We start from the raw sequence: 18,220 nt of genomic DNA, 5'->3' as shown, positions 1-18,220 counted from the left end.
ACACAGAGTACGATATAATAAATAATCAAAGTAGTAAAACTTTAAAATTAGAGAAAAATTGATATAAAAAGACGAATAAATAGTACAAATCGTGATTAATAAATAATCAATTATAATATTTACGATTTTATAACATATACAGGCGTAAGTAGACACAATATTGTGCATAAACATGTATATAAATAAATGTATATTTCTAACAAAAAAATATAAAGTAACCCATTTTAAATAACGTATTGTTATTTCAGAACCAAAATTTCTCTTCCGAAAAATATACTTTATACAACATTTATAGAATTTGAAAGGAGCGTCGCGTCGTAAATATATGGTCTTATTTCAGGTGGAGGCATTTTTGAGATTTGATAGTTATTATTATATTGTTAAACGTTTTATGTGTTTAATATTGACAAAAATATAAAACATCTTGTAATATATTTATCTTTCGATATTATTTTAGCTGAATAAATTTCTGCACAAAATAATGTGGATAAATTGATTCGTATAAAAAAAAACACTACAGTTGATTTAAAGAAAATTGCAATTTATAACAATGTGCAACTACATACATTTTTTAAAATTATGAAACATGTTTACACTAATTGAATTATATTACTATATTTTGTGCATAAAATTATTAAGATAAAATTATCGAAAGTGCATGTATATAAAGAAAAATTACACTATATTTTTTTATATAAGAAATATATATATCTATAGATATAAGCACCGTCTGTCTGTCTGTTTGATCGCGAAATACTTCGATATTTATGGACCGATTTTTGTGAAACAACTACCAAAATGTTGCAAATTTTTCGAAGATAAATGTTTTTTTTAAGTTTTACACTCTCACCTACGCAATCGCATATTTATAACCGATTTTTTCAAAATTGGTACCACAATTTTGCAAATTTTTCAGAGAATGTTAAAGTAGTTCGAAATAGTAATTAAACAGACAAACAGACAGACTTAAATAGTCTAAATAGTACTTACTTAAAAACCTCATCGTCGCACACCCCGAAAAATTTGCAACATTAAAGGAAATCCGAAATCTTTTACGGCAAATGTTGTATACAAAGAGGTTTTGTAAAATGAAAAATTGTATGAAAACTAATAATAGCGGAGTCAGTGTTGAGAAAAGTGTATAAATAATGCCTATTTATTTGATTAGGTTAGCATCTTTTGAATGTGCTAGGCTTAATTAAGTCAACTGTTACACAAAAATGCAGCCACACAAATACGTATATATATACCTACATATAACGACCTCAGAAATTTTATTGACCTAACACATTATATTTATCATGATAAAACGTACAGAGAATCAGTCAGTCTTTCGTGGTCTTTCGAACCACGTGGTGGTAGATATAATACTTTTAATAAAGTGTGTGAATATATTATATTCTTCCAACGTTGCATACTTCTAAAGCATTAATTTGTTGCAGTTCATTTTTAAAACGATATATAGTTTTAATCAATATAGTTTTCTAATTAACATTCTGCTTCGAAATATTCGGTAAGTCATTACAATTTTCATACATATAAAACATATATGTGTCTACAAATTCAAAAAAATTTAATCATACGGTAGGACGGAATTTTATAGAATTTCCAACATATGTATAGAAATAAAGAGAATAGTTTTATTCACAATTATTTGTAAATTTTAATCCAGAGATAATTTCAAATAATATCGATCGTATAATATTTTACGAATTGTATGTTGTTTGGCGAATTATTAGTTTTATTAGCTGAAATGTTGTAATAAATTTAGAGACGTTATATTATTGTTATTGGCTTTAATTCTGCATTTAATATATTATATAAATGACTTGCAATAACCGCGAGGTATAACTTTTGCTTGCGAGATATAATTCTATTTGTTTTTTCTTCAGCGAGTTCGCTGAGTGACAAATTATCGATTCTTCGGTCACCTATGCCTATATCGATTAAGCTGTCCGTTGTTATATTTTGCTTGTTTTGATACTTTGCTTTACCTGTTCATTATAATTGTTTCCCTCGTTGTCATATATATACATATATTCGATCGCCGACTCTCGTTCTCAATTCAATTTAATATTTTAAAATAAAATTGAAATATATAAGGAATTTTATCCCCACAGTTGAAATAATCTTAAACCCACAAAAGTTTGATGTCCAATAAATAATTTTTTAAACTAAAAAATACTGCAATTAACAGATAATGAATATTTTAATAGACACTTTTAATTGTCCTTTTATTACTAGATTATTAAAATTCTGTTTCCAAAATTTCTCGTACCCTTTTTATTTATAAAAAATATCTGTGTGTATTTTAATACTTATTTGTGATGTCAATATATTAAAGGTTGTATAGTCCTTGGCTATTATTTTATCACGATTCGACAAGAAGTTTCATTCGAATAATATGTTCACAGTTTTTAATTTTAAGTACACTTGAGAAGGACCAAAACCCATGGTCGAAACGTTGGGTGGTGATTATTAAATATTTATTAGACAGTAATGGTCGTTAAAATTAATTATCCTGTGAAATATATTAAAATTAAAACTTATTAAAATTTAATTTTTACTTATTATTAAGTTGTCTTTCTCAAACGTATTAGTATTCTACCATCAATATATATATACAAAATAGAAGTCAAAATAATAATTCGGCTAATTAAAATTATGATCATTTTTATAGCATCAAGCAACTGTCATCGCAAAAATTAACAATTTGACAATTGTAAAGTGAATAATAGAAATAATATCAAAAGCGTGCGCTAAGCGCGCTCTTGTGTTGTCTAGTGATTTAAAAAAGACATCATTACTATATTTAGGTTCTCTATTTGTCTTTTGCTTACAGTGTGTTTTGCAGACCTAAAATAAATTTTTTGACACGATGATATTTCTACTATTAATTAGCGGAATAATGTATATCGTTGGAACGGCTTCTACTCCTAATCAATCGTCTTTATGCTATCAACCATCAAAATATATAAAACCAATCCATTACCATATTAAGCATATATCATACATTGAAGGAAATATTTTTTATGGAGAATACAATATTAGCATAAGCATTCTTAACAAAACGCAAAATATATTAATCAACAACATATATTCAGAAAAATTATGTTTAAAAAATATAATTTTAATTAAAAATTTAGAAAAACTTCATGAGAATATTAAATATACAGTCTATAAACCGACATATGATATTCAAGAAGACATAATTGACCTTTCTTTTAAGGATGAGTTATTACCAGGAAATTACACTTTATATATTAAATATTTTGGTTATACTGATGAAGTCTTTAGAATTTTCGATGTGAAAAATAAAACTGCGTAAGTAAATAATATATGTTTATTAAAATTAATGTGCAATGTGCAATTACATGCAACCTTGTAATTAATATATATTATTTTTGTATAAAATGTTTCAAAAATTATTATATATCATGCAATTTAAATATAAAGACTACTAATTCCAGAGAGAAAGATGAGAGCGGCCAGGCCGGCGTTTTGGCTGTTACCGTTTTTACGGGACTGCTTGAAGCGCCCCTCGCACCCGTTTTTAATATCGGAACTAGCTGCACACCCATTTTCTGGCAGGGTCGATAAAGTTTGTATTTGGTGCGAGTCCGTGCTACGCCCATAATTTTCGTGTTAACACAGTATCACGTATTCATTCTGTATATGTGCGATCTTTTCTCTTTATTTATATATATATATATATATATATGTATTTATATAATTTGTATAAAAACTAAAATATAATTATTAAAATATATATATATATGTATATGTGTAATGAAATATATAAATCTTATTTTAATTAAAATAAAAAGAACGATTAATTGTTCGACCACCTGGATTTTGGAATGTAATTTTTAATATATATTATATTATATTTAATATTTATCGCCGCTTCTATTAATATGAAGTGCAATGTCAACGTGCAATAATGTACAATTATTTAAAGTTTCCATGCCTAATGTATCATGCCGGTATAAAAGAACATCAAGTAGCATGCGTAGCCGAGCAACTAAGATGACGAGCTGAAATCGTGGACATTTCAAGTTCAAACCCCTGCCTGCCTTTTTCAGATTTTTTTTTCACTTTTTTCAAATAAGTTATTATGTGTATAAATGTGTAATAATCAATATATCATTATTTGATAATTTTTTTTGTAATGGAACAAAATAAATTATTTTTTAATTCTGCAAGGAATTTAATTATTAATGCAAACGCCCACACACATAATTTAGATATTCAATTTTTTTTAGTTCAAATGTTTCTTGCAATCTGTATACGACAATCAGTCCACTCGCTGTGCCACAGATTGCATCGCATAATACGCTCAGAGTTATAATACGATAGAGATCGCTTTACGCTGTTTTTCCTTGAAATAAATAAATTTTACGTGTTGTGTACGCGTGTTTAGTATATTTGTTTTTTTCATATTAATTTTAACTATAATTAGTTTTTTAATTAAGATTATTTTAGTGTTAGTTGTTTATTTGTTAGTGTCCTGTTTTCTTTAATTTCGCATTTTTTAATTTTCTTTTTTTTTTGGTGTTGGTGCTAATTATTATTTTTATTTTACAATGTCGAGTAAACACCGGTTTTACGATAAATGTGTGTATTTAAATTGCACAAATATTAGGACAAAAGATGGAAAACGTTTATTTCGATTTCCATTACAAACGGGTGCGAGACATGATTTATGGTTACGCAATAGTGGTGAGTTTATAAAATTGATTTACTTATTTATATCAATATATAATATATATTGATATGATATATGAAACAAATATATATATATATTCTTTGTTTTTTTTAATAAAATATGTCAGATATTATGTATGTTTACGTATGGATTACGTTGAAGTGTTTCTTTGCCGCGTTTTTCTGATCTCGCCGAACGGTTCGCGAATCCTGTGCGAATAAAAAACGATGCGCGTGTGTGTGTGCGTGCGATTGTGATGATCAGTTTCAGTTCGTCTTCAACGCTTGACGAGAGAAGAGGTCCCGAACTGCTGTAAGTTTATAAAAACATATTTTTGTATAACACATTAGAACGATTTTACCGACATCGTCGCCGTCGTCGAGATCGTTTTCATAACGGTTATTAATATAACGTTTTCTAGACAAAAAAAATAATATAAAACCGCTTTTGTTGAAATAATATGTTGTTTTTTTACTTTTTCATATAATACATATATTCAACGTTGTTTTATTTTTGTTTCATAATTTATTATTTTCCAAAATAATTTTTAAATTAATTTGTATTCTTTTTATTATTTCCTTTATTGCTTCATATCGTCTATAATTATTCTTATAATATCTGCTTTTTTTAATTACATTTTGTGCTACGTTTGTTTTTTAATCTTATTTTAAATATATCTGACACGTATATCTCTTTTCCGTTACTTTCTTTATTTTTATTTTATTTCTTTCGTAGAACGATCTCCTTTATTATATTTGTATATTATTTCTTGTTTTGTTTTTATTTCTATTTGATTTATTTTGTTATTTCTTTTATTAATCATTTTATAACTCATCTGTCAATACTTTGATCAAATATAATCTGTATTATTAACTCTTGTAGAAATTTATCACTAGTAACGCCAATTAATCACTTACTTCGAATATTTGAAATATGATATACAGTAATTTAAATACTCGAAATAAGTGATTAAGTACTCGAAATAAGTGATAAATTGGCATTACTAATAATAGTATAAGGAAATGCCTAACAAATTAAATAAAATTATTAAATTATATTGATTATTATGTTATTATTATAATTTAAATATAAGATATATACAAATACAAATAAGTACAATTATATTTTGCTTCTTAGTATTTATTAAAATTTTTTATAATATTAAAGTATTAAAATTATAAATACAAATTTAATTTTATTTATAATGTTATTTTTACATAATTTACTATACTTTGTGATTTTAGCCAATTTCATCGTCAAAGTTTTATGACTTTTTTGGAAGAAATTGTTGCTGATGCAAATAAGCTAGATAAACTTCAATTATCATTACAAACAATGGCAAATTGGACTTTAGAAGAGCATTGTCCTCTCATCAAAGTAGAACGAAATTATGGTCTTTTGGGAAAGACGAAAATATATTTATCGATACAAAATCCCGACACATTAAAAATTGATTGCTTACCTGTAACTTATACTACCCAATCTGTTCCCGATTTTAACAGTCTTGATCACCGCGCGCTATGCAAATCACAGGATGATGTTATTTCATTCTCATCAGAAGAAGATGGTTGGGTTATAATCAATTTACAACAAATTGGTAAATATCGACCAATTGACTTATCATGACTTATTACTCATCTTTATTTTACACACATACACAATTGAAAATTAATTATTTTATATTTTTTTTGCTTTACATATAATTATATATAAATCTGAGATATTCTTATATATAACTACCATAGTTTTAAAATGTTTTGTATACTGTTCTGTATTATTATATATAATTAATAAGATATATATCGGTTTTCTACATAATATCAATCAATATTAAAGTTATATTTTCACAAATATTTTATTCTAATAATAATAAAAATGATTAAAACGTTAATTATATTTATAAAGTTAGTATATTAATATAAGTATATAGGTGAAATAAAATTCTTGTACAGTTTTATGTTACAGAACTTTTGCTGATTAATATAAAATAATTATTATATATATGCACAACTAGAATCAATTTTATTTTATGCTATACGACAATATCTCGCACAATTTCATTTTTAGATTATAAATAATTTTCAATATGTATTTGCATCTTAGTGAATTTTTGATACGTTTTTAATTTATAATTTATATAAACAAAAATCTTAAACAAAAATGTTTGAAGTTAAGTGTATATTAATATTAAAAATTATTCAAAATAATATAAATTGTTAAAATTTATTTATTATTCGACAGGATATTACCGCGTTAACTATGATGATGAGAATTGGCGAAGAATTTCATATTATCTATACTATTATGATTTTACGACAATTCATGTTCTTAATCGTGCCCAAATTATCGATGATGTATTTCATTTAGTGATAGCAGGTCACCTCAACGCCTCTATATTCTGGAATATCACATTGTATTTGGGTAAAGAAGAAGATTATATCGCATGGTATCCTATGTTTAAAGCTCTGGAATACATGTTTGGTACTTTTCCAGTGGAAGAAAATACTGAAAAATTTGCGGTAAATATTAATCAATTTCAATGAAAGTATTACATTTAAATATTTATATATACACTGATTGATCACAAATAATTTAAATATTTATAGAGAAATATATCTAGCAATAAAGTTTTACATATTATTACGTCTCACATAAATGTGCAAACAAATTCAGTTTGAATAATCACTCACGCGATGAACAGTTCCCAAACTGTATGATTTTCACTACTGTGAATAATATTAATATATAACATTGTTATTGGATACATAGCTGGATGCTTAAAATTTTTGTCGATGAATTATAATTATAAACATATTAAAAAAATATATATTTAATGATTTTTAGGGTATAAATAGGCTAAAATTCATATTAAGCAACTTACTTGCAAAAATCAAATATGAAGAAATTGATGATGCAGACGAACTTAGAATATGTTTACGACAAGAAGCTGCAAGATGGGCATGTTTTTTCGGTGACATTACTTGTATGGAAGAAGCGAAAAATAAATTAGAACAACATATCAAAGATCCTAAAAAACACAGGTAAATATTGTTATATATATTTAGCTTTTCTTAATCAAATTTCCCTGTAGATATCTTTATAATGTTCAAATAAGTTGATACGCCAATCTCTAATAACAAAATTAAATTCTTTTGTATTTTAGACTTTTGCCATGGTGGACGGCATGGACATATTGTAGAGGTTTGATGAAAACTACGAGAAATGAGACCACTTTTGGAATAGTGTATACTAGAGGATTGGAAAAAACTGACTATAAATTTTCAGAATACGTGGCTTGCATTGAAGATACTGATTTTATCAAACACTATTTAAGTCATAATCAGAACACTATTACAAAACAAGAAGATGAATTTCTCGTTCACAATTTCTTACATTTTATTACAAAGCATGCGAATAAATCAAATATACTGATGTATATATTAGATAATTTTAACGAAATAAAACCAAAGTAAAGTAACATATTTTTATAAATATTTTGTACAAAAGTTTATTATATGTATTATATATATACATCTGATTTTTTTTGTTTTTAGAAATCTTAATATAATTGCAGCATTAATTATTATGATTAATAACGTATATTCCGAAAATTTAGCTCTGGTAAAAATTTTACATGTTTAAATATGTATACAAAATATGATAATAATGCGATATTAATATATATTATTTAATGTTTAAAATAATTTTTTTATAATGTTACCATAACGTTGTTTATTAATAATGGTATTAAAATTATACATTATAGTTAATAGAGAGACACTCTGATAGTATTGTAGAAGCTAACGTAATTGAAGTGAACACAGAAGATCAATTTAAAAGACATCGAATAAAGGAGGTAAATTTAATATATGTATATTATTATGGAAAGCAAAAGAAAATGAAATATTGTTTTATCTGATTAATTTCTGAATATTATTTTTATATTTAATTATTTGTTATATAATCAATATGTTGATTTCATTATGACAATCTTTGTTTATATATATTAAGATTTGCATAATGCGGAATGAGATTACTATATTTATCTAATTATATTATACTTAATAATACGATTTGTTTTAGATGAGTGACCGTGTGATAGATAAAGATGACTTATATTCCTATATTATAATCAAGGTTGAAAGTATTCGCAAAAATCAAATTGAGAAGCAGAGACAATATTTTGCAAGAATTTTCTTCTAATCGGTGGATGTAAAAAAATTGCAGCTTTGCATACGTGGAAGTACTTCATATAAATAATTTTTTATTATGTACGTACTATTATTGTTACTACTTTATATAGTGTTTATTTTGATGTATTACTATCCGATGCTTTTATATTTAGCTTTATAAAACTATATGACTGCACGCATCAAGATTTTCGTATTTTTACGATTTTGTTTGAAGTAGTAGAATTATATATATATTATTACTGAAATTAATTGTTTATACATTTAATACTATTAATTATGATCAGCATTTTTTAGTTTACAATAAATAAAATGACACAATTCTCTCTTTACCTTTCTCTATTCTCTCCCCCCTCCTTCTTCTCTCTTGTATAAATTTACATTTTAATTTTAAAAAATTATTTAAATAAAATATTAATCTTAATATATTAATATATATTTATAAAAAAACATTACATAATATTTAAAATTGTACAACATAATTTAACATTTTTGCTGATTTTTAATAGATTTAAAAATGCTGCAAAATGTGTCAATCTGAATTGTACCTTACAATTATTTTTAAAAGAGATTTAAGCAAAGCTAGAGAAGAAAAAATATTTTAAAACATTTGTCACAAGTTGATGTTTTTAATAAATGCGCGTTATGTGTGCTTCTTCCAATCAACGCGATAAATTTTAATATCAAAAAGTTATATTATTATTTCATTTGCTTCTCTATTATTTGTCATTTCTTACTATTCTTAATGATAAATGTTGAATCTCTTTTAGCAAAATAAAATTTGTACAACAGTGTTGCAACACATAAAGAAAGATAGAAATCCGTTATACCGAAATCGGGAAACAATTAATATATTTTAAAATTTTTCTATAGCTCATCAATTAGAATATAAAAAGGGAGGTACTATGTAATATACGCACATATGTATTTACATATAATTAATTTAGCAATCGTAATATTGAAATAATTTTTGACCCATAAAAGTATATCGAATAAAATGCCTTTAAAACTTAAGAATATTATAATATACACATATAAAAGAAAATAAATATTAAATTAAACACATGTTTATGTGAGTAAATTTATAGAATGTATTTTTAATAGATATCTATGGCTAATTTAATACTTTAATTGATAATTGAGTAATTATGACACTATATAAAATACTGTGAAAGGAAGAAAAAATCTATTATTATTTTTCTCAGACATTTAAATCAAAATTAATGATAATTTATTTTAATTCTTACTCACACAATTAAAATCAATTTAATGACAAGTATAAAAGAATAAATTTAATGACAAGTATTCACATATTGACAAGTATAAAAAAATATCTCTGCATTGAAAAAATTATTAACTTAAGAAATATTTTGTGCTTAATTAAGACAAATGTACACATAAATGTCGCCACACAAAAATATATATGTAAATATATATACATATTACGATCTCAGAAGTTTTGTTGACCTAACACATTACATTTATCATGAAGACACGTACAGAGAATCAGTTAGTCTTTCGTGGTCTTTCGAACCTCGTCGTGGTAGATATAATACTTTTAATAAAGTGTGTGAATATATTATATTCTTCCAAGATTGCATACTTCCAAAGCATTAATTTGCTGCAGTTCATTTTTAAAACAATATAATATTTTAATTAATATAATTTTCCAATTAACATTCTGTTTCGAAATATTGGGTAAGTCAAAATAAATTTACACTATAAAACATATATTTGTTCACAAATACAAAAAAAAAATTTAATTATACAGTATAACGGAATTTTGACGAATTTTCAACATATGTATAAGAATAAAGAGAACAGTTTTATTCAAAATTATTGTTAAATTTTAATCCAGAGGTAATTTCAAATATTATCGATATTATAATATTTTACAAATTGTAATGTTGAAATAATTGTGGACCCACAAAAGTTTGATATCGATTAAATTATTTCTGAAACCTAAAAATACTACAATTTACATAAAAGATGATAAATGTACACACATTATAATAGACACTTTTAATTGTCCTTTTATTACTAGATTATTAAAATTTCGTTTTCTACAATTTGTCGTACCTTTTACTTTTTATATAAAAAAAAAATATTTGTTTGTATTTTATTATTTAAAATTATTTTAGAGTTGTGCTGACATTGAGTAGAATAACTTTAACAAGAATGAAGAATCAAATATTAATTTTTGTTGTTGACGATTATATATGTAATTAAAAAGAATAAAAAATAGAACAATCGTTTTCAATTTGTATTTGATATATCCCTCTATAAGGGCGATGTATTATAAAAGTTATGATAAGAAGTTGAGGCAATGTAATTAAAAATTTTAATAATTATATATTAATTATAAATTCTAGAGTAAAATGATAGAACGTTCTAATTATCAATCTAATGAAAAAATCCATAATATAGTTTTGGGACACATTGTATACTTATATGTATATAGAGATTTATTATCAAGTTTATAATTTATATTTATAATTGATTTTATGTTGGTTTTATTCTCGGTGATTGTTTGTTTGGGATTTATATAATACACAATTTAAGAAAAAAACACCAACCTTTAAAGGAAAATAATAATAAACATATGCTCTCTCTTTTATTATCAAAAAATAATATAACTTCGTTTCGCGCACGTAATTATATTCGATTAAATTGAACGAAATAAAAAAATATATATAAAGAGATACAAAGTAGGATGTATACAAAATATTGTCAGAATAGAAATTCGGCGAATTAAAATTATGTACATAATTAAAATTCGGCGAATTAAAATTATGATCATATTCATAGCATCAAGCAACTGTCATCGTCAAAATTAATAATTTAACCATTGTAAAATAAATAATAGAAATAATATCAAAAACGCGCGCGAAACGCCTTGTTATTGTGTCGATTTGCTTTAAAATTAAAATTCGGCAAATTAAAATTATGATCATATTCATAGCATCAAGCAACTGTCATCGTCAAAATTAATAATTTAACCATTGTAAAATAAATAATAGAAATAATATCAAAAACGCGCGCGAAACGCCTTGTTATTGTGTCGTCTAGTGTGATTTAAAAAAGACATCAAAACTATATTTAATTTCTCTATTTATCTTTTGTTTACAGTGTGTTTTACAATGAATATTCCTTTTCTCCGACATGATGATATTTCTAAACCTATTATTAAGTAGCGGATTAATATTTATCGCTGAGACGGCTTCTATTCGTAATGAATCTTTATGTTATCGACCATCAAAATATATAAAACCAACGCATTACGATATCAAGCATATATTATACATTGAAGGAAATATTATCTATGGAGAATACAAGATCAGCATAAGCATTCTTAGCAAAACGCAACACATATATTTACCTTCAGTAAAATTATGTATTAAAAACATAGTTTTATTTAAAAGTTTGGGAAAATCTCATAAAAATGATAGACATTTTACAATAATGTATAAACCGACGTATAATATTAAAGCAAACATAATTGACGTTTTCTTTATGGATGATTTATCACCAGGAAATTACACTTTACATATAAAATATATGGGTACAGCTGATGAAGGTTTCACAATTTTTGACGTGAAAGAAAGATCTGCGTAAGTAAATAACAAATGTTTATTAAAAAAGTACAATCTGCAAATAAATAAATCATCGTAATTAATATATTATTTTAATTAATACATTATTTTAATTAATATATTGTTGTAATTAATAATAGATTATTTAGGTATTAAAGTATCCCAAGTATTATTACATATCGTGGAATTCAAATATAAAAGACGAACAATCTCTCTTTACCTTTATTATTATAATATATGTAATAAAGTCAAATATATATTATACGTTGACGCATATTATACATTTATGGATTTTTTAACTCTCAATATTTTTATGCTTACCAAAAATGTCTCATTAATTTCTGTACTTTGAAATGTAGTTGGATAGCTACTACGCATTTCCAGATAATAGATGCCGGATTGTTTCCATGTCGGCAACAGGAGTTATTAGAAGCAACCTTTAAGATTTCTATAAGATGTAACCAATGCATGGTTTTGTCAAATATTCCATTGCGAAATACGAAACAAATTGTGAATAATATGTTATGGACACACTCCTTTATCACATATGCAATGTCGCCTTATCTTGCAACAATAATTGTGTCCAATTACCTATTACATGTTTATAATGATACTCAAAACATTGAAGTGTGGTGCAGAAACGAATTTGTAATTCACTTTGAATTTGCAAAAAATGTAGCTGAAAATATCACTAAAAAAATCATTAAAAATAAATGGAAACAACGTGTGAACAATTTTTTTAAGGTGACTCACGTTGCAATTCCAAATTTCCATGACAATGGCATAACAGTTTTCGGACTTGTTTTTTACAAGTGAGTACAAGTGCTTAAGATTACATTAAAAACAAAATTATATTAGTATGCATGCAAAATGATAAAGTTTAAAAACATGTATATCTTTATTCTGTTTCTGTAAATGTTCGATAGTATAAGAAATTGGGAAAACAAACAATTTTAAGTAGTAAGAAGTAAGTTTATTCGTATTATAATTCAAAAAGTTGAAGTTTATTGTTTTAATATACATACATACATATAATGGGAAAAGTTTTTATGCTATATCGTATCCCCTAAATGCTAAAATTGTAATAAAGCTATAAAAAAATGACATTTTTTTATTTATTTAAAACTGTACTTTTTTATCAATGATATACGCATTAATACAAAATCATTGTTTTAAACTTAAATTAAAAATTAAGGAAACATTATTTGGTACGAGTTACAATACTGATTTGCTAAATTGTACCCATGAGTTTGTAAATCGTACCTCTAACAATAAAATTTAAAAATTGTAACAAAAATATAAAGATTTATTTTTTACGAAAGTTCTCAATCTGAACGTTCAAATATAATTTTCAGGGAAACAGATATCATCAATAGTAAAGATATATATCCTGTTACTCGCGACATCGAAGTTACTCAATTAGTAGGACGTAAAGTGATAGAAGAATGGTTTTATGATCTAATGAACCATCCGTTAGTATCGGATTTTTGGTTTAATAATGGTCTTGTTACTTTGATTGCAATGTATACTGTCAATGAGGTATTATGTTAAAAACATTCAACATTATGTAAAATACTAAACTGTTTTAAAAAAATACTTTTTCCAAATATTTACATACATATCATTATAATGTAAAATATTAAAAATTCTTTTATTTTTAAAAAATTAGTACATACATTTATTTAAATTAGCTTGATAAAGAGAAATCTGCAATATAATATTATAAGCTAATAATTCTACAAAAGTATATAATATTTACTAATTATATTAATACAAAATTTTAGATTTTATTACTATATTTATTTGTATGTATATATTTCAAAATGAGAAAATGTTTTTTTTTAACATAGAAGAACCGCTAACAATATTAGCATTTCCTTCTAATAGCAAGTATTTTTAGAGCGGTTATATCGATATATTAATTATTTTTTTTACAGATTTATCCTGATAATCGAATAATAAATTTATTTGTTGTTCAAAATCAACATACTTCTTTTTATTTGGATGATTATGATATGGAGAATTCTACTTCACAATATGACAGTTTATTAAAAATTCGCCGATCCATCAGAGGTATAACGTAAAATAATTAAATAGTCCGTGTACATTTCTAATTACTAATATTATAAAAATATGTGTAAAGTTATAAAGTAATTAATTCTTTATTTTTTTTGGATTCTAATTAAATATCAATTTTGTAAAAGTATATACACAAACACATTCGCGCTCATGTCCGTGTGTGGATACGTATGTATATATTCTTTAATTAATATTTAAATATTAATTAATAGTTATGCGATTATATACTATACCTTGTATACATACATGTATATATATATATATATATATATATATATATATATGTATATATTTATATTTATATTTATATAATTCTTTATAATATTACTATGTTAACATACGTGACCATTATAACAAATATATATTTATAATATATCTAATTTACAATTTTAATGTAAATTGTAGCACCCTGTATACTGCGCATGATGCAACACGTTTTCACCGATGAAATATTTTGGAAAGGCGTTCGCTCGTATAGAAATAACACGTGAGTAATACAATATAAAATGTAATATAAAAACATAAAATTATATAAATCTTAAATAATTTATAATAATACAAATATTATAGAATGTCCCTTATTATTTCGCTTCTTCTGACATTTTTCGTATTGTTTTCTTTTAGTTTTACAATTTCGCTATTTTCCTAGATCTGCTACTAGACTTATTTTTACTTTCATTACTTTTATTATGAAAACCGCTTTTGTTGAAACAAATTGTTGTTCTGTTACTTTTTCATATATACATATTCAATATTGTTTTTTTTGTTTCAATTTCTTATTTTTCATAATAATTTTTTAATTAATTTTTATTCTTTTTATTATTTCCTTTATTTCTTTCTATCGTGTATTATTTTTATGTGTTCTTTTTATTAAATTTTGTGCTACATTCGTTTTTTATCTTATTTTAAATATATCTAACACGTATATCTCTTTTGCATTGCTTTCTTTATTTTCATTTCATGTTTTTTCGTAGAACGATTTCTTTTATTATATGTTTTTCATTTTTTGTGCTTTCTTTATCTTCAATTTATTTGTTTTGTTATTTCTTTTATTAATCATTTTATAACTCTTTCAATACCTTGATCAAATATAATCTATATTATTAATACCTAACAAATCAAATAAAATTATTAAATTTTATTCAATATTATGTTATTATCATCATATAAATATAAGATATATATTTAGGTGCGTTCTTGTTCGTCAATTATGTTTCACCGTTATCGCGGATTGAGTGAGGATATTTTATCCGGAATATTAATTTGAGGTTGCACAGTATAATGTATCTTACTTCATTTTATTTGTGTCACAAAAGACCTGATACAAACTTTAACTTTTCGCCGGGAAACAAAACGTGTTACGCGAACGCAAGTCTCTGGCCTCGAGGCCGCGCATTGTCTCGCTTCTCTCCATCATTCCGCGATCTTATTTTTATTTTTAGGTGATTAGACTCTATCTTTATTTTGAGGTACTCTCGCTTTTTATTATGTTCGGTAATCGAAATTTACTTTCGTCATGTTAGTCGCTCGTTTATTTATTTATTGTTTTGTGTTACCGGTCGCGATATCCTTAACACACGTCGCTTGTAATTTTAATTTTTATTTTGTATATATTTTATATGCTTGTGGCATTTATTGCCACATATAAATATATAAATAGAAGTGCAATTATATTTTGCTTCTTAGAATTTATTAAAATTTTTTTTAATATTAAAATTATACATGCAATTTTAACATATTTATGTTTTCTTTACATAATTTACATACTTTGTAAATTTAGCCAATTTCATCGTCAAAGTTTTATGACTTTTTTGGAAGAAGTTGTTGCTGATGCAAAAAATGTAGATACTGAAATATCATTACAAACAATGGAATATTGGACTTTGGAAGAGCATTGTCCTCTCATCAAAGTAGTACGAAATTATAGTGATCATGGGAGCTACATACATGTATCGGTACAAAATTACGACACATTAGAAATTGATTGCATTCCTGTAACTTTTACGACCCAGACGTATACCAATTTTAACAATTTTCCTCACTACTGGCTATGCAAATCATGGGATTTAAATTCAACAAACTCATTTCTTGAGAATGGTTGGATGATATTCAATATACAACAAATTGGTAATTATCGACCAATTGACTTATTATTATGACTTATTACTCGTCTTTATTTTACACACACAATTAACATTATTTTATATTTTTTCTGTTTTATACAGTACTATATAAAAATTAGAGATATTCATTATATATTCATTATATAAACTACAATAGTTTTAAAATGCTTTGTGTAATGTTCTGTGTTCTGTATTATTATATATAATTAATAAGATATATATATATATATATATATATATATATATATATATAGGCGTTTTCTACGTAATATCAATATTAAAGTTATATTTTTACAAATATTTTATTCTAATAACAGTAAAAATGACTAAAAAGTTAACTATATTTATAAAATTAGTATACTAATATGAGTATACAGATCAAATAAAATATATATATGCACAACTAAAATCAATTTTATTTTATGCTATACAACAATATCTCGCACAATTTCATTTTTAATTTATAATTAATTTTCAATACGTATTTGCATCTTATTGAACTTTTGATACGTTTTTAATTTATAATTTATATAAACAAAAATATTAAACAAAAATGTTTGAAATTAAGTGTATATTAATAATAAAAATTATTCAAAATAATAAAAATGGTTAAAATTTATTTATTATTCAACAGGATATTACCGCGTTAACTATGATAATGAGAATTGGCGAAGAATTTCAGATTATCTATACAATGATGATTTTACGACAATTCATGTTCTTAATCGTGCCCAAATTATCGATGATGCATTTCATTTAGTGATAGCATGTCACCTCAACGCCTCTATATTCTGGAGTATCACATCGTATTTGGATAGAGAAATAGATTATATCGCATAGTATCCTATGTTTAAAGCTCTGGAATACATGTTTGGTACTTTTCCAGTGGAAGAAAAAACTGAAAAATTTGCGGTAAATACTAATCAATTTCAATGAAAGTATTACATTTGAATATTTATATATACACTGATTGATCACAAATAATTTAAATATTATAGAGAAATATATCTAGCGATAAAGTTTTACATATTATTACGTCTCACATAAATGTGCAAACAAATTCAGTTTGAATAATCACTCACGCGATAAACAGTTCCCAAAGTGTATGATTTTCACTACTGTGAATAATATTAATATATGACATTGTTATTGGATATATAGCTGGATGCTTAAAATCTTTGTCGATAAATTATAATTATAAACATATTAATAAAGAAATATATATTTAATGATTTTTAGGATAGAATAGATAAGCTAAAATTCATGTTAAACGAGTTACTTGAAAAAATCCAATATGAAGAAATTGATGATGCAGACGAACTTAGAATATGTTTACGACAAGAAGCTGCAAGATGGGCATGTTTTTTTGGTCACACCATTTGTATAGAAAAAGCAAAAAATAAATTAGAACAACATATCAAAGATCCTATAAAACACAGGTAAATATTGTTATATATATTTAGCTTTTTGTAATCAAATTTCCTTGTAGATATCTCCTATAATGTTCAAATAAATTAATACGAAAAT

General features: G+C 24.6%; 2 protein-coding genes and 1 long non-coding RNA gene across 3 annotated transcripts; all 3 read left to right on the top strand.

The window, feature by feature from the left end:
• The first annotated feature begins 700 nt into the window (after window positions 1-700).
• LOC146723168 (uncharacterized) lies at window positions 701-3,676 on the top strand. The gene is made up of 3 exons (XR_014924716.1): window positions 701-1,513; window positions 2,843-3,324; window positions 3,471-3,676. It is a non-coding gene; the product is annotated as an uncharacterized LOC146723168 (long non-coding RNA).
• A 1,288-nt stretch (window positions 3,677-4,964) lies between these two features.
• LOC114932191 (aminopeptidase N-like) lies at window positions 4,965-9,100 on the top strand. Its single transcript, XM_085482994.1, has 8 exons — window positions 4,965-5,020; window positions 5,953-6,305; window positions 6,950-7,227; window positions 7,553-7,749; window positions 7,872-8,177; window positions 8,263-8,329; window positions 8,475-8,564; window positions 8,792-9,100. The coding sequence occupies exons 1-8, from the start codon at window positions 4,965-4,967 to the stop codon at window positions 8,909-8,911; spliced, it is 1,467 nt and encodes a 488-aa protein (XP_085339120.1). The 3' UTR covers window positions 8,912-9,100.
• A 2,950-nt stretch (window positions 9,101-12,050) lies between these two features.
• Window positions 12,051-17,995, top strand: LOC114928226 (aminopeptidase N-like). Its single transcript, XM_085482973.1, has 8 exons — window positions 12,051-12,509; window positions 12,851-13,303; window positions 13,847-14,030; window positions 14,429-14,564; window positions 14,976-15,057; window positions 16,351-16,697; window positions 17,328-17,605; window positions 17,933-17,995. Exons 1-7 carry the CDS (start codon window positions 12,061-12,063, stop codon window positions 17,531-17,533), a joined length of 1,857 nt encoding a protein of 618 aa, XP_085339099.1. The 5' UTR covers window positions 12,051-12,060; the 3' UTR covers window positions 17,534-17,605; window positions 17,933-17,995.
• The last annotated feature ends 225 nt before the right edge of the window (window positions 17,996-18,220 follow it).

Source organism: Nylanderia fulva, unplaced genomic scaffold (assembly GCF_048542155.1).
Source record: "Nylanderia fulva isolate GAGA-0341 unplaced genomic scaffold, ASM4854215v1 Scaffold224, whole genome shotgun sequence".
NCBI classification, from domain to species: domain Eukaryota; kingdom Metazoa; phylum Arthropoda; class Insecta; order Hymenoptera; family Formicidae; genus Nylanderia; species Nylanderia fulva.
The sequence above is the reverse complement of the archived record's forward strand: the minus strand, read 5'-3'. Positions and strand labels throughout refer to the sequence as shown.